The sequence below is a fragment of the Astatotilapia calliptera genome, chromosome 15, assembly GCF_964374335.1.
Source record: "Astatotilapia calliptera chromosome 15, fAstCal68.1, whole genome shotgun sequence".
NCBI lineage: Eukaryota > Metazoa > Chordata > Actinopteri > Cichliformes > Cichlidae > Astatotilapia > Astatotilapia calliptera.
In genome coordinates this window covers 27,253,287-27,270,966 of record NC_137436.1, presented here as the reverse complement: position 1 = coordinate 27,270,966, position 17,680 = coordinate 27,253,287, and the positions used below count along the sequence as shown (strand labels likewise).

The 17,680-nt window shown below is 42.5% G+C and overlaps 1 protein-coding gene and 1 long non-coding RNA gene across 2 annotated transcripts; one reads left to right on the top strand and one right to left on the bottom strand.

Moving 5' to 3' along the window:
- The first annotated feature begins 4,214 nt into the window (after positions 1 to 4,214).
- LOC145420346 (uncharacterized) lies at positions 4,215 to 5,735 on the top strand. Its single transcript, XR_013901647.1, has 2 exons — positions 4,215 to 4,272; positions 4,391 to 5,735. It is a non-coding gene; the product is annotated as an uncharacterized LOC145420346 (long non-coding RNA).
- Positions 5,736 to 8,677: 2,942 nt separating this feature from the next.
- Positions 8,678 to 15,824, bottom strand: myh6 (myosin, heavy chain 6, cardiac muscle, alpha). Its single transcript, XM_075410395.2, has 2 exons — positions 9,703 to 15,824; positions 8,678 to 9,166 (listed from the first exon to the last, which is right to left on the bottom strand). Exon 1 carries the CDS (start codon positions 15,534 to 15,536, stop codon positions 9,732 to 9,734), a length of 5,805 nt encoding a protein of 1,934 aa, XP_075266510.1. The 5' UTR covers positions 15,537 to 15,824; the 3' UTR covers positions 8,678 to 9,166; positions 9,703 to 9,731.
- Positions 15,825 to 17,680: the final 1,856 nt, after the last annotated feature.

The window sequence follows — 17,680 nt, the reverse complement described above, 5'->3', positions numbered from 1 at the left end:
TTCCCGCATGGTGGCAGCCGGAGGAGCAGGAGGTGTGTGCTCGTGTGAGTGCGTGAGGTCAGGCAGAGCCTGCAGAGTGCACAGGTCCCTCCGTCATCCACAGCTGGACCCACAGCTGGATCCGCAGCTTTAAATCCACTCTGTCAAGCTGAACCGGGTCAGCACGAACCGGAAACTATGGTCACGCCTCCAAAATAAAAGCACGATCATTCAAAGCGAGTTTGAAAATAAAGTTTGAGTTTTGCTCCTGATTGTTTGCTGTGACCAAAAACTAAAATAAATTTTTAAAAAGGACAAGAAAAGAAAAAAGATTTTACTAAAGTAGAAAAAATAATAAATGGATAGCAACAGAAAATCAAATTCCTCCAATCAGATACACCCACAATGCACATGCTCAGGTTGAGCCTCTCAGCAGGTACCAGCTGCAGGAGCAAGCCGCTCAGAAGGACAGATTGAACCAATCAGAGCACGGCATCGTTTAGTCCTCATTTCCGCAAACTGTCAGGCACAGATGACCTCATGCTGCAAAATAAACACACAGGTTTCATTCCCACAGAGACTGGAACTAGGGGTGGGTTTTGATTATCGATTTATCGATTAAAATTCTAGCTTGGATAACGTGATATCGATTCATTGAAATCCTGAGTCGATTTTTAAGTATAAATTTATTTTGTCCTCAGGTTAAACGTCACAAAATTTCAACAACCACCAAACAGCTAAAACTGTAAATGAGAGCAGGTACACGGATTCTGTACAAAGATGTAAACACAAAGTGAGGACCACCGATGGATCAGAATCAGTGAAATGTCGCCTTTCTCATCCGACGGCACGGACACGGTCGGGGCTGAAAGCCGACAGCTCACTGATTTTGATGTTTCGGCGGGTCCGTGCTTTGTGTTTACGTCCTTTTTGCGCTAGATTCTGAAGCTGCAGGTTTTATCTCTCTCCAAACAATATTGACTGAACCAGCAGCAAAAGAACATCCAAACTATGCTTCACATTTCGCTTCACATAAACATCGTCATGAATTCTTTTTCTTTTTTGATTCCACCATGATAAAATCACACTTCACGCAGAGCTCTCTCTCTCTCTCCCTGTACTTCAAGAACAGTTTCACATCTAAAAATCTCTGTTTTCTGCATTATTCGCTTGCTTATTACTAGAGATGGCAGATACCACTTTTTTATGTCCGATACCGATACCGATATCATAAATTTGGATATCTGCCGATACCGATATTAATCCGATATAGTGTGTTTTAATCAACAAAACTGTTTTTTTAAATATCTTGCTGCATTTTGTATAAGTTCATACTCAAGTTTAAAACAACAACTACACTAAAGCTATTCTGTTATACCTGTATGCAAAAAAATATATTTCATAGTTCAGCAATACTGATCAATCTAATAAACTCAAACCTACACCATCCTCCCTATTCTGGTATTTTAAAGAGTACTTAGCGTAAATATTAAGCAACCTAACTAATAGGGTTCCAACTCCCAGCAACAACAAAAATAAATAAATAAAAAATAGGGAACCACCCCTCACGCTCCACCTCATGATGCTTAATCGACGTAATCAACCTTAATTTGATGCAGTGTGAAAAAAATGCACAGAAATCAATTATTTTTCAAAATATTAAAATATTAAATAGATTCAACATCTTTCTTCAACAAAATTGCAGACTGCACAGATGGTACCTTCCCAAAGGAAAAAGTATTATAGCTTACTAGGGTATATATATATATTAGACTTAATAATTAGTATATACAGTAATGGACTTCTATTCATTTTACATCAAATTAAAACTTTGGGTGTCAGATAATTATTTATTAAAAGCTAGACATTTTAAATGAGAATAAGAAAGAAAAGTATGTCTTTGTGCCCCCTTTTCCCTGTTAATGCCCTATCGGCCCCCCTTGCTAAACTTTGCTAGATCCGCCCCTGCACAGTTACCAGCGTCAGCTACGTAGAAAAAGATCCTGGTGTACAAGTAATATTAAATAAATTCTAACAACAGCTTATCAAGCTTAAACGTGCTGCTGTTCTTCAGCCGCTGGTTTCCTCTTTCTGGTACAAAGTGGGCCAAAAACAAACAAGAGAGACGGACTCGCCACAGAAAAGCCGATCAGCTGATCATTAAGCAGTTTCATGATTGAAGTAGCAGCAAGAAGAGGCAGTCGCTCCATATATCGTTTGTTAAGCGGAATGCTTTACAAACATTCAGAGATGGACTTACACACTTGCTTTACTTCTATAACTTCTATAACTTTGTTGGAGATGAAATGCCGGGCTGCTAGCGAAGCTCCACATGCTATCCAGACCACCGACAGGTCCCGCATGCCACAGCCGCTCTATCACGTGATGCATACTGCGCCGACGTGCTAACATTCCGAGGTGAGTTGCAAGTTTTGTGAGGTGCTTTCCTGATATTTAATGGATCGGATTACATTTTTTTATTTTTCTCCGATATCCGATCCAGTAATTTAGGTCAGTATCGGACCGATACCGATAGGTAATATCAGATCGGTCCATCTCTACTTATTACACGCAAGTTGTTTACAGAGCTGTCGGCCGCTGTTTTTTCCCCTTTTACTTCGACAAGAAAGCCTCATTTCTGCTGTTCAGTAGGCTACTGAACAAATTGAAACTTTTTAAAATTATGCAAAATTGCAAAACGCTTTGCTGTGTCTAAAACCTCTGTAACTTTGCTCTGCTTCAGCAGCATCAGGTAATGTTCATATGCTGATTAATGGTTTTCTTTCGTTTTTGATCTACTGCAGAATATTTTTAGGGTCATCTGCTAATCACAGGCAAAGGAAATCTCCTTCATGTTTTTCTGTGTTTTATCCTCAGTTCGGCATCACCGGCATCGGCAAAAAAAAAAAAAAATGCTTGTACTCATGCTGCCCCGACGTCAGCCAGCGCATATTGGGAATGGCATAAGCACCGATCGGTTTTCTATCGCCCGTTTGCTGGGAGTAAGGGCGCCCTTCGCTTGCGAGGTGCGCCTGCTGCTTGTGACACAGGGAGGAGAGCAGGGCCGTGCAGAGACGTTTAAAGGGGCGGGTGCTCAAAGTTAAAAAGGGGCACATTGAACCAGGCTGAATAACAACAACACACATTCATCAAGAATCTAATATAGGAAGGGCAGGGCTGTGTTGATCTGAGACTGTAGACATTAAAAAGTCCATAGGAGAGATGGTAGCTGCTTAAACAAGTGTCATGAGATAATAACAAAATGCAAAGATTGGTGACAGCGCTTGGAACCATAAGGTAACAAAAAACTGTGAGAAATAATTTAGGCTCTGCCTGTGAATCACTCTTTGCTTCTCTTCTTCCTTCCATCCCATCATTTCATATATCACTCTCCACTTGCTGTCTATCTGAGAACAAGGCACAACTTGCTATTGCAATAAACTATAATCTAATTATCCACACCTAACAACTCTTGCACTTAATCTATAATAAAATGATGACAGAAAAATGTTATAGCACTGCCTTTAGTAGCCTCACACAGCTCCTACTGTTTCCTCCTCATGTCCTTACCCGGTATGTCTGGACAATGTTATATCATGAGTAAATCCATCTAAATAAAACACACACATGCACGCACACACAGTGACATTTTAGACCTTCTTCAGAATACTGTATATACTATGGGCATCATGGTGCTCATCCAGAATCCTTACATTATTATTTATTACTAGAGCTACAATAATAAAGCAATGAGGAGGGGGAAGTAATAAATATGAAATAATGTATTTATGATGATTCCATTTGTTTCACTATCCACTCTGTGCAGGGGCAAAGCTTATTACATTTTTAAACTGTAGAGATACAATAATTTTACTGCTGTAAATTCCAAATTTTGTCTTATTTAAAATATAAATCTAATGTAGCCTAGTGGTAAATGAATAATAATATTTTCCATTTCAGTTAACCAAATATCCATTTAAGGTTCAAAAAGGGTTCTTAAAATGTTGTTTCTTTGTTTCCATGTATGGTAAGACAAGAGTGTTATTGGGTAATTTAATGTTATTGCTTGTGCTATTTCTTTGGTTATCGGCATGTTGTGTGCATTTGAAGCTGATAATTTTATAGGTTTGTGTAGTTGCATATTGTGGTCACTGGGGGGGGGGGCAGTGCTTAAGGGTTAACTGCAGTTTTCCAAAAAAACTTAACAAGAAATGCATCTTGGGACTTCCTGTTTACTTTTCTTTTCGTTGTGGGGATGTGGAACGGGAATGTTGTGAAGGAGTTAAATTGTTGGTAAGGAATTGTTAAATATGCACATAACTCATTGAAACATATTGTTATAATTGTAGTGCAGTGACAAAACGTCAGTATTTTAACAAGATGATGTATTTCTTAAATGTATGATGCAAAGGACCTGTATGTGCAGCGTGGAGCGGCCATTTTCTCTATGCAAGGGATAAGCTGCGAGATCGTCTGTGTGCTCCAGTATTGCAAGTGAGCTGAGATTTCTGTGGAATGTAAGTGTTTATAAACATGTATGTAACACTTCCACATTTTTTTAAAGGAGCCTTGTGTGATTTAGTTCTTTGTATTTTGTTCTGCACAGACAGAGGCCACTGCCGTACTAGCACATGAGTCTCTTTATGGGGACCTGATATGTTTAATATGCTGCTGAGAATATAGCCCAGAAGAAGCGTATAGTATAGCTTTTATTTTGGAAAGAGACATTTCTCTGTAATAAACTCTCTTTTCCAAAGATGAGTGATTCCTCAATCAGATACAGGGCTTGCAAATATATATATATATATTAGGGGTGCAACGATACACAAAATTCACGGTTCGGTTCGGTTCGATACTTTGGTGTCACGGTTCGATATTTCTTCGATACAAAAAATGTTCATGCCTTTTTTAATTTGTAATTTATTAAGATTATAAATATATATTTTAACTCAAAAATACAGTTTTTAAATGAAATGTTGCTGAAACAACAAAATAATAAAAGAATAAAAGAGTTTGGAAACGAGTTTATTTCAGAGAAATGTCCTTTTCCAAAATAAAAGCTATGCTATACCCTTCTTCTGGGGTAAATTCTCAGGAGCATATTGAACATATCAGGTCCCCATAAAATGAACCACTCTCTGATGGACCTCACCTCACACTCATCTTCTGGAGTGCTAGCACTTAGCTGCATATACAACAAAAACAACTTAAATAAAAATGTATTGCACAGAAAGGCCTTCCTAAATATATTTTTAAACATTTGAAATGTTCTAAAAACAAGGTATCAACCACATACAGTTCTGCATTGTTTGGGAATCCCTGACGGTATTTTCTATTCTTGGCAGAATATAAAACAAACACACCCAATCCCTGGCATGAAAATTTTTTTTTAGAACCATGTTCTATAGTGTACAGAAAACACATGAAAACTTAAATCTGGTAAAGCTATACTTCACATATTTTCTGTTGTGCAGACTTGGCACCATGTAAAACAAACAAACAAAAAAAAAACCCACCATGTAAAGAATAAAAAATAAATACAAATAAAAGCTATTCTATACCCTTCTTCTGGGGTATATTCTCAGCAGCATATATAACAAATCAGGTACCCATAAAATGAATCACTCTTTAACGGACCTCCCCTAACACTCATCTTCTGGAGTGCTAGCACTTAGCTGCATATACAGCATAAACAACTTAAATAAACGGTCCTGTTAAATACAAACCAAAACATAGTTTACTCAATTTCCATGTTCTTCTTCAGAAAAATTAGGATGTCCACATGTTCTGCTGACAGTACAGATCTGCTTGCTGTGACAATGTCACCTGCTGTGGAAAACACCCTCTCACTTGGGACAGAGGTTCCAGGTACAACCAAGTAACACTGTGCCAACTTGGAAAGATGAGGGTACAAGCTGTGATGTTCCTTCCACCATCTCAGTGGGTTATCATCTGTGGGAATGCAGTCTGCTAACCTGTACAAGTTAATTTCCTCCTCTGCCACTTCGGCTGCAGACCTGGTCCTTGGCTCCTGTGACATGAACAGTTCTCCAAACAACTCCTTCATGGCTGACTTTTTCTCTGGTGGAGATGCTGATGGGGAATCTGAAGAGTTTGCTGCTTGAGTCTCTGCGGAGGTCGCAGTTTCTGTGGTGCCTGCGGCTTGGTCCTGAGGAAATATAAACAACCAAACTGTTAATTGTATTTGTTTAAATAATATTTATAAATCAAGCAGTAGCTAAATAAAATTTCAAAAATAAAAAAAAGAATGCCTACTTGTTCAATGCTCAAGACAAGTTCTGTGGTGAGTGCTCCGTAGACTCTCAGCTGAGTGACATTATCCAAGTGTCGCAGGGACTTGAATCGAGGATCTAAAGCTGTGCACTTGTGTAGGTAATTCTGAAGGGCAGGATCAGCGTATCTCTTCTCCAGGTCCTCCCTGATGTTTTTTTTTACATCTCTCACTGCTGGGCTATCATCACCAGACTGCGCCATAGAGTTCAGGATGTTCATTTTAAGTGGCAGGATCATGGATGCTGTTGGAGATGACGCTTCACACATCATGACTGTCACAGTTTTTAGGGTTTTCATGACTGTAACAAGATTTTCAGCCAGTGCATGTTCTTCCTGAGTTAGATTCTGAATGTTCTTCATACTCTTCTTCACAGTATTGTCGGCCATAGCAGCATACACTGCAGCTTGCTGTTCAAGGTATCTTTCCATCATATCATGAGAGGAGTTCCACCTAGTTGGAACATCTTGAATTAGTTTTTTTCCAATAAGCTGCAGCAGTTGCTGTTTTTTCATAAACACATTGCATCCTGTTGTGCTTCTGTGAAAGAAGGAGACAATTCTTCTCATCTTTGCTAGGAGATGGGAAACCTTCTGCACTGCCATTCCTTTCTGAGCAGCTATATTAATTGTATGTGCAAAACATCCGATTTGTGGCCCCAGCCCAGCAGCTGTGACAGCATTAACTATGTTCTTAGCATTGTCAGTAGTTACAGGTATTGTCACATTTGGTCACACTAACTTCCAGTCTTCCACAGCTTCAGAGAGACCTTTGGCTAAGTCGTCAGTGGCGTGACTTTCGACCAGGCGTGTCTGCAAAACACAGTTTTTCATCTGCCATTCCGGATCAATGTAATGTGCGGTGACAGTGAGGTAGCTCTGCGTAGCTCTTGACGTCCAGCCGTCTGAGGTCAGAGCAACAGCGGGTGCTGCTGACACTGCCGTCTCTAATTTAGCTTTTGTCTCCTTGTACAAAGCAGGAACTGCGATATCGGTGAAATGGGTTCGTAAAGGAATACTGTAACGGGGCTCAAGTACTCTCAGCATTTCCCGAAACCCGGTGTTTTCTACAACAGAAAAGGGTCGCATGTCGACAGCAATAAAAGTAGCAATTGCCCTGTCGATTTCTTTTGCCCTCTTAGAATCATGCGCTAACGGCTGTCTAAATGACTCCGACAAAGTTTGTAGCATGTGTGTTTGTTGTTGTTTTGGTCTGCCTTCACTCGTCTTTGCACTAGGGTGATGTCGGCGTAAATGTGCATTCATATTTGTTGTGTTCCCACCGATGTAATTAACCATGGCGTGGCACATCCGACATACTGTTGTAGTTTTGTCCACAACGCGCTTACCATCAGGGTGATACTTCACACGAAAGCCAAAAAAGTTCCAAACGCCAGATTTCAATGACGGTGGAGGAGGTTCGACTTCAGGAGGCACTGAGGCAGTTGCCATGTTGCAATAAGCTTAGCTTCTGTCTCGCTAGCTTGATTGAATGCATGTGGGTGGAGCTCAGTGGATCTGTGCTCGACAGTGCAGCCTAGGCGGAGTAGTCAAACGCAGATTCACTGAGCGCTCAACACAGACAGCATTGTCAGAAGGAAAGTTGATAAAATAAATTAAAAAATATATATTGTTCGATACATATGCGTACCGAACCGAAAGCACTGTATCGAACGGTTCAATACGATACGAATATCGTTGCACCCCTAATATATATATATATATATATATATATATATATATATATATATATATACATATAAAAATTGTTTTTCACACACATACAAACACACACACTTGTTTTCATATCCTGTGGGAAGATCTAGTTGACATAACCCTTTTCCTAAGCGCTTACCCTAACCATCTAAGGCTACGTCCACACTACTGCATTTTTGTTTGAAAACGCATCGTTTTCTCTCCTATTTGGCCTCCCGTCCACACTGAGACGGCGTTTTCCCCAAGGAAAAGAGCAAGTATGTAAGTAAACGGCAGAGGGAAATGACGCAGGTCGAGTTGTCTTGCGTTTCACGCTGCAACGTCAGCGTTTTCGGCCGTTTTAGTGTGGACGTGCAACTCTTTGAAAACAACTGAAAACGCAAGGGTGGACGCGGAGCGTTTTCAGATGAAAACGCCGTTTTCAAATCTATTCAGGCTAGTGTGGATGTAGCCTAAAATGAATGCCTAAACCTAACCATAACCTAACTGTAACCCTGACACTAAAACCATATTTTGAGCCTCAAACATGCCTTCAAACTTCTGGGGATGGGCATTTGGTCCCCATAAGATATCTAAACATGGTATACACGCATCCACACACACACAAGCTTTTAGATTGATTCACATTTCAAACATCATCAGTTAAAAGTTCAGTTTTATCGATGTCACGTGATTTGAAATCAGAAGTCAGTTTTCAGGGATCAGCTGGGACTTTATTGATGTTCACATTAATAACATCAACACTTCAGCATTCAAAGAAATGCAGTAAAGCAAACAAACAAAGTTCAGCAGAGAAAGAATCAAAGCAAAGAGATCTCTCCCAAAGATTTGACTGAAAACTGCTGAAACAGGAAAATCTGAGTTTCTGAAAATCATTTCAAAACTGTGAATCAGAGAAGAGTACGAACCTGAAACAATCAATTAACCCAAGTATTGGTTTAAAATCCTCAGCTGCAGGTATACCAAATTTAAAACAACAATATGGAAGCAGAACTTGATTTATTTCAGTCTCTGTGATGCTAGATGTGTTTTACTGGAGTGAGCATAAACATACTAAACATCCTTAAACATCAAGTGAATGAAAAGCTTCAGAGAACTCATGATCAGCAGAATAATCAATACATCAAATACTAATTACTGATTAGGGAGGTGACGGTTTCAGCTTCAGCTTCAGGAACATCTGTGGGAGGAAACAGATTCAAACATTAATGACATAAACATGAAAAAAATACAGAAATAAATCTGTGCTGTTAAGGCCACAGATGAGGATTTATACACACTCATGAGTAAAACAGCATTAATGTCATGTGTTTTAATGCTGTGTATATATATTTAATAGATCAGATGTTCTAAAATAATAAACACAATGTAAAAGACAGAAACAAAAACACAGCAGGAATGATTCATAACACATTAGTGTGAAGAACTTCTCATCAGCAGAAACTATTCAACTCAAACTGATGGAAAGTTTGAAAATTGCTAAAGTGTTGTGGTTTAACTTTACAATAGCTGTGGTAATGAATTTAAAACGGATTAGGTTCTTAGGTCTGTAGTGCTATTAAACATTATTTATGATCTTATTATCTTGTTCTTTCTGTTTGTAAATGTTCAATTAAAATGCATAAACATTATTTAGACATTATTTATTAGGGTTCCATTAAACCTGATAGACCGTATTGTTTACAGAGCTCTGACTATGTCACTGACTCTTCTCACCTGCGATGTGCACTTCCTGTTCCTGTTCCTCACTCATCCAGGCCCTTTTTAGACGATCCATCCCTAGTCTTTGCCCTCAGCTTGTTCACCTGCGACTCGGCAATGTCGGCCCGCTCCTCTGCCTCCTCCAGCTCGTGCTGCAGCTTGCGTAGTTTTGCCATGTTGAGGTTGGCCGCCTCCTCTGCCTCCTCACCCGCTCTCTTGTAGGACTTGGTCTTCAGCTGCAGCTTGTCCACCAGGTCCTGGAGGCGGGCCATGTTCTTGCGGTCCTCCTCGGTCTGGTAGGTGAGCTCTTTGATGCGGCGCTCGTACTTGCGAACTCCCTTGATGGACTCGGCTCCCCTCTTCTGCTCTGCCTCCAGCTCATTCTCCAGCTCTTTGATGCGAACCTCCAGTTTCTGGAGCTGCTTCTTGCCGCCCTTCATGGCGATCTGCTCAGCCTCATCCAGACGGTGCTGCAGGTCTTTGATGGTCTGCTCCATGTTCTTCTTCATGCGCTCCAGATGGGCACTGGTGTCCTGCTCCTTCTTTAGCTCCTCAGCCATCATGGCTGCATCTGTGATCGCCTTCTTTGCCTTCTCCTCAGCATTGCGGTTCTCCTGTATGGCTTCCTCCACTTCACACTGCAGGTGTAGGAGGTCTGCTTCATGCTTCTTCTTCTGGTTGATCAGGCTGGTGTTTTGGGAGTGTAGGAGTTGCATTCGCTCCGTTGCCTCGGTCAGCTCCTGTTCGGCCAGTTTCCGACTTCTCTCGGTCTGCTCGAGTGCGGCTCTCACTTCCTCCAGTTCAGCCTGGATGAGGTTGTTTCGGCGTTCAAGCAGAGCAATGTTTTCTTTTAGGTCATCGTTGCCGTGCTGGGTATCATCTAGTTGCAGCTGAGTGTCTTTCAGGAACGCCTGGAGGGTCTTCACCTGTTTCTGGGCTTCAGCTGCCTGCCTGTTAGCTTGGCTCAGCTGAATCTCCATCTCATTGAGGTCGCCCTCCATCTTCTTCTTGACTCTCATGGCTTCATTTCGGCTCCTGGTTTCGGACTCCAGAGAGGACTGGAGTGATTCCACCATACGCTGGTAGTTCCTCTTGGCCTGGTCCATTTCCTCGTCCTTCTCGACCAGCTTGCGCTCCATGTCAGCCTTCACTTGGTTAAACTCCAGTTGTGCTCTGAGGATCTTGCTCTCTTCGTGCTCCAGGGAACCTTCAGCTTCCTCCAGCGCCGACTGTAGCTCAACCTTTTCTTGTTCAAGTTGCTTCCTGATCTTCTCTAGTTCATGGGCACTGCGGCCACCTTCTCCCAGCTGGTCAGTGAGGTCTGAGATTTCTTCTTGGAGATTTTTATTCTCTCTCTTCATTGTCTCAAATTGATCCAGGCATTCTTCATAGGCATTCCTGAGTTTGAAGAGCTCAGTGCTCAGAGATCGAGCCTCCTTCTGAGATGCCTCTAACTCACACTGCGACTCCTCATATTTTTGCTTCCACTCTGCCAAGACTTTGTCAAAGGTTCTTTGTTTTTTGTCCAGTGCTGCGGATGCCGCATTAGATCTCTCAAGGTCCAGCATGAGGTCTTCAATCTCATTTTGGAGGCGGTGTTTGGTTTTCTCAAGGGAGGAACACTTTGCGTTCACAGCCTCAATGGCCTCCTCTGCCTCTTGCAGTCTCTGAACAAGCTTCTTTTTTGCTTCTTCCAGCTCCTCAGTTCTCTGGATGCCATCCGTTTCATATTTGGTCCTCCATGTAGAGATTTCAGTGTTGGATTTAGACAGAGCTCTCTGCAGTTCAGCCTTGGCTTCCTGCTCTTCCTCAAATTGTTCTCGGAGCAGATCACAGTCATGACGAGCAGACTGAACAGCATGGGCGAGAGCGTTCTTTGCCTTTAGTTCTTCCTCCAGCTGTCTGCGCAGATCTTCCATCTGCTGGTTGTACGAGTTCTTCCCTCGAGTAAGCTGTGATATCAGACAATCCTTCTCCTCCAGCTGCCGGCCAAGCTCACCATTTTCAGTGAGGAGCTTGGCCCTCTGGGTTGTTAGGTCATTGATGGTCCTTTGAGCCTCCTCACATTTGCTCTTGTACTCATTCATGTTGTCTTCCATCGTTCGGCACATTTTCTCAAAGTTTGCCTTTGTCTTTACTACATTTTCCATGTTTGAGCACAAATCATCGAGCTCTAGCTTCAGCTCACTCTTTTCCTTCTCCAGTTTTTGCTTCACACGCTGAAGGTTATCAATCTGTTCTCCCAGTTCAGCGACGGTGTCAGCATGTTTCTTCCTCAGGGTGGCAGCGGTGGCCTCATGTTGGAGGGTTGATTCCTCCAGCTCTCTACGCAGCTTCTGAAACTCCGCTTCTCTCTTTTTATTCAGCTCCACCTGAGCTGATGTGGCTCCTCCAGCTTCCTCTAGACGTTCACTGATGTCCTCAAGCTCACGGGAAAGATCAGAACGCTGTTTCTCCACCTTGGCCCGGGCTGCTCGCTCAGCATCCAGCTCTTCCTCCACCTCCTCAATTCTTGCCTGGCTTTCTTTGAGCTTCTTCTGGAGCTGAACTGATGCAATCTGCTCATCTTCTAGTCTTGAAGTTATTTGGGTGACCTCAAAGTCTTTCTTCTTGAGTTTTTCCTCCAGCTGCTGCTTGTCATTCTCCAAGTCCATCAAGTTCTCCTGGATCAGTTTCAGGTCTCCCTCGAGCTTCCTCTTTGAGCGCTCCAGGTCCATCCTGACTTTCTTCTCTTGCTCCAGCGATCCCTCCAGATCATCCACTTGTTGCTCCAGCTTAGCTTTAGCTTTGGTCAAAGTGTTAGCTTTGTCTTCTTCACTCTGCAGGTCATCCAGAGTTTGCTGGTGAGCCTCCTGCAGCGCCCTCTTCTCTTTGGTTATCTTTGTGATGTTCTCATCCTGTGAAGCCATCTCCTCCATCAGGTTTTTCACCTTATTCTCTGTAGCATGTTTCTCTTTTTCCACCTTAGCTAACGTTAACTCCAGGTCATCGATGTCCTTCTTCAGCTCTGAACATTCATCTTCAAGCTTGCGTTTCTTTGCTGTCAGATCAGCGTTCAGCTCCTCTTCATCCTCCAGTCTTTCTGTCATTTCTTTTAGCTTTGCCTCCAGTTGAATCTTACTCTTGATCAGCTGTTCACAGCGTTCCTCAGCATCTGTTAGGGTGTCCTGTTCAGACTGAATCTGCAGGGTCAGATCATTCTTCTCTTGGAGGAGAGTCACTATTTTCTCCTCCAGTTCTTTTCGTCTTGCCTCTGATTTCACCAGAGTTTCCTTTAGCTTGTTGAATTCATCCTTCATGTTGGCCATTTCCTTCTCAGACTCTGCACTCTTCAGCAGGGGTTTGATCTTGAAGAAGAGCTTCATCCAGGGCCAGTTTTTCACCCCAAGGAAAGACCGAAGGTTCCACTGAATGACCATTAGGGCATCTCTACGTTCCACAAGCTTAATAAACTCCTTCCTCATGAGGAGCCCTCGGGCATTGGCCTGGATCCTGGTGATGATTCGAGAGAGTTGCTCATCTCGCATCTCCTCCAGTGTACCCAGCAGGCCGGCTTTAAAGAAGACTTTTGTGTGACCAAACTTATACTGAGTGTGGTCAATGTCCAGCGATCCTAACAGCTTTTCAGTACTTTTCTTGCAGTCTATGAACTGACCCTCTGGGATGGCGGATGCATTCAAGATCCTGTACCTCTGTTTGAAGTCTCCATAGAGCACCCTGTTTGGGAAACCTTTCCTACAAATCCGGATGCCTTCCAGGACCCCATTACAGCGCAGCTGGTGCATCACGAGGCAGTTGTCCATGACTCCTGGAATTTTCCTCTCATTAGGAATCAGACAGCGGACAAAGTGTGGATGAGTGGTCTTCAGGTTTGTCATCAGCTTGTTCAGGTTTTCTCTGTGAAGTGCAGACACCGTCTGAAAGGAGGAGCCTTTCTTCTTGGCTCCTTTTCCACTTCCCTTGTCTCCTCCATCAGCTCCTGCATAGTTTGAAAACAGAAGACTGAGAAGCTTCAGAGAGGATTTCTGATATAGACCAACCACTGTCTCATTTAGGGGGTCTTTGTTTTTGACCAGCCAGCCAGCAATATTGTAGTCCACTGTCCCGGCATAGTGAACAAGGGCGAAATGGGCCTCTGCTTTCCCCTTTGCTGGCCGTGGCTTCTCAAACATCTTGTTCTTGCCCAGATGGTTGTCATAGAGCTTGGCCTTGAAGGTCTGGTCGCTAGCTTTGGGAAACATGCATTCTTCCTCCAGAATGGACAGGATCCCCAGAGGTTTCTCAATCAAGTCTATGCAGGCCTGGAGGTCCATGCCAAAGTCAATGAACTCCCATTCGATTCCTTCTTTTTTGTACTCTTCTTGCTCCAAGATGAACATGTGATGGTTGAAAAACTGTTGCAGTTTCTCGTTGGTAAAGTTGATGCACAGCTGCTCAAAGGTGTTGAAATCAAAGATCTCAAACCCGGCGATGTCCAGCACTCCTATGAAGTACTGACGATGCTGTTTGGTGTCCAGTGATTGGTTTATTCTCACCACCATCCAATTGAACATCTTCTCATACACTGACTTAGCCAGAGCACCAATGGCATAGTAAACCTGGTCCACACTCTGCCCTTTGGTGACATATTCATTTCCTACCTTAACTCGGGGGTGGCAAAGCCCTTTGATGAGATCAGCAGAGTTGAGCCCCATCAGGTAAGCTGATTTATCAGCAGCCTCAGTTCCATCAGGTTCAGCCTGCTCCTCACGCTGCTTCTGTTTGAACTTCATGTTGCCGTAGTGCATAATGGCACCAGTTAGTTTGTAGACACTCATTTTCTCCTCTGGAGTGAAGCCAAGAACATCAAAGGCACCATCGGTGGCTATCAGTTCCTCCGAGTCGTTGATGGAAGCAACTGTTACCTCTCCTTGGGAGATGTAGGAGTAGTCATATGGGTTGTTGGTGATCAACAGCATGTCCAACAACTCTGGCTTCTGATTGGACAGGATCTGGTAAAATATGTGGTAATTCCTTTCGGCCTTTAGCTGAAAGGTAACTCGTGACTTCTCCAGCAGATACGTCTCTATGTCAGCAGATGACAGCTTACCACTCGTGCCAAAGTGGATTCGGATAAATTTTCCAAAACGCGACGAGTTGTCGTTTCTCAACGTTTTGGCATTGCCAAAGGCCTCCAGTGCCGGGTTTGCCTGGATGATTTGATCCTCCAGAGTCCCCTTGCTGCTGTCTTTTTTGCTTGCACCACCAACTGCAGCGATGCTGGCAAAGTACTGAATGACTCTCTTGGTGTTCACAGTCTTTCCTGCTCCAGATTCTCCAGTGATTAGGACAGACTGGTTCTCCCGGTCTGTCAGCATGTACTGGTACGCATTATCAGAAATGGAAAAGATGTGAGGAGGGGCCTCGCTCCTCTTCTTCCCCCTGTAGGCAGCCACCACTTCAGCATCGTAAACAGGAAGCCACTTGTAGGGGTTGACAGTGACGCAGAAGAGCCCGGAGTAGGTATAGATCATCCAGGCTGCGTAACGCTCTTTGAGGTTAAACAGCACGGCGGGCTCGTGGAGGAATGTAAACATTGCCATGTCTTCGATTTTATCGAACTTGGGTGGGTTCTGGGGGTGAGTGTCAGATTCCTTCACTGTCACCGTTGTTTCATCTTCCTTCTGGACCGTTACCATCCCTCCGTCCTTGCTCAGGATTTTTCCTTTGACATATTCTTCTTTAGTGTCGACTACAAAACATTCAGTCTTGATGTCAAAGGGTCTGGTCTGAGCCTCCAGACGCTCCTTCTCAGACTTCCTCAGGTAAGGAGCAGCCTTCCCAAACTCGGCCATCAGAGAGTCGCCCATGCTTTACGGTGGAGAACGTTGGCAGTCAGAGGAGAGAACAAACTAAGTGAGAGAGTTTTCCTGCTGAAGCTGATGGAGAACTGCAGTCTCCTCACAGCAGGTGATATTTATAAAGACTCCCTGTGGACCAAATTAGGAGATGACAGCTGAACTAAATCTGTCTGATCAAGTGAATGCACCATGAGGGCAGATTCAGGACCTTTGGCTGTTAGAATCCATTTTAGGAAAAGTGAAGTTGTACCGCTTATCTGCTGCTGATAGTCCCGACATGTCTGCATTTAGACTGCATCCTCCCTGGAGCTCATCCTGCATATCCTCTACCCTTTAACATCCACCGTCACAATCACTTAACAAACATTTAATTATATCCTTAGCTATCCTTTAAACGTCTGTTAATATATTAACACAACATTGATATTACAGTAATATATCATGTATAATAACATGATGATAGCAAATATGAAAACAGTAAGTTAGTGTGCATGTCTTGTTTTTGTGTGCTTCACTGCTAGTGCAGACTCTCTCCACATGTGTACAGATTTTCCTGTTTTAATGTTAATTAATTCGTTAAAAACTACAGAACACAAATTATGGATTAGTTCACTTGATGATAAATTTTCTCAGTTTAAATGAACAGAAAACTTAGATCATTGTCTTCGGCCCTAGTGACCATTACGACCTTGGCCCCTTAGAAAACTATCAAAAAATCTTTTGCGAGAAATTTAGGTGTGATTTTTGATAGTAAATGGTAAATGGCCTGTATTTGTATAGCGCTTTACTAGTCCCTAAGGACCCCAAAGCGCTTTACACAACCAGTCATCCACCCATTCACACACACATTCACACACTGTAATTTAACATTCATAACACACTAGTAATTTAACATTCGATAAACAGATAAATAATGTGATCAAGACTAGCTTCTTTCACCTCCACCTACTTGCAAAGGTGAAGACAATTTTCTGTTTCAGAGACATTGAGAAAGCAATCCATGCCTTTATTTCATCTCACCTCGACTTCTGCAACAGCCTCTACTCTGGCGTCACTTCGTCATCCATTGGCCGACTACAGCTGGTTCAAAATGCTGCGGCAAGGCTCCTGACTGTCACGCGCAAGCAAGAGCACATATCCCCTATATCTGCCTTGCTACACTGGCTGCCAGTTAGTTTTCGAATTAATTTTAAGATCTTGACACTTGTTTTTAAAACATTGCATGGATTAGCTCCTATATATCTTTCTGATCTTCTAAATTTGTATACTCTGGTGAGAGCTTAGAGGTCTGGGGACCAGATGCTTCTAGTTGTCCCTAGGTCTAGATTAAAATACAGAGCAGATCGGGCTTTTACTGTGACTGCTCCAAAACTGTGGAATAAACTGCCTTTACAGATCAGGGCCTTTCCAACACTGGATCCTTTTAAAACTCGTCTAAAGACCCATTTTTACTCCTTGGCTTTTAAGTCGGTATGAGTCTGCCATTATTTTATTCTTATTATTTTCTTATCCTTGATTTTACTTTCCTTTTAAGTTTTACCCAATCATTCTATTGTACAGTAATTTGGTCAACAGTTGTTGTTTTTAAAAGTGCTATATAAATAAAATTGATGTGATTTGAGTTTATATTATTGCCGTTTTTTGTGATATGACTTATATAAAATCCACTCTAATGTGCCAACAGATTGAAGCAGGAATTTTTAACAGGACAACCATTCACTGTCACATTCACACCTGTGGGAAATTTGTATATTAACACGATGATAGCAAATATGAAAACAGTAAGTTAGTGTGCATGTCTTGTTTTTGTGTGCTTCACTGCTGGTGCAGACTCTCTCCACATGTGTGCAGATTTTCCTGTTTTAATGTAAATTAATTAAAAAAAAACCAAAACAAAACACAAAATTATGGATTAGTTCACTTGATGATATTACTGCCGTTTTTTGTGATGTGATTGATATAAAATCCACTCTAATGTGCCAACAGAATGAAGCAGGAATTTTTAACTGTTTCTCTCCATCCATTAATTCCATTTCGGGGGGGCTGGAGTCTATCCCAGCTGTCTTAGTGCAAGAGGTGGGGTACGCCCTGGACAGGTCGCCAGTCTGTTACAGCAGCAGTCCCCAACCTTTTTTGCGCCACAGACCGGTTTA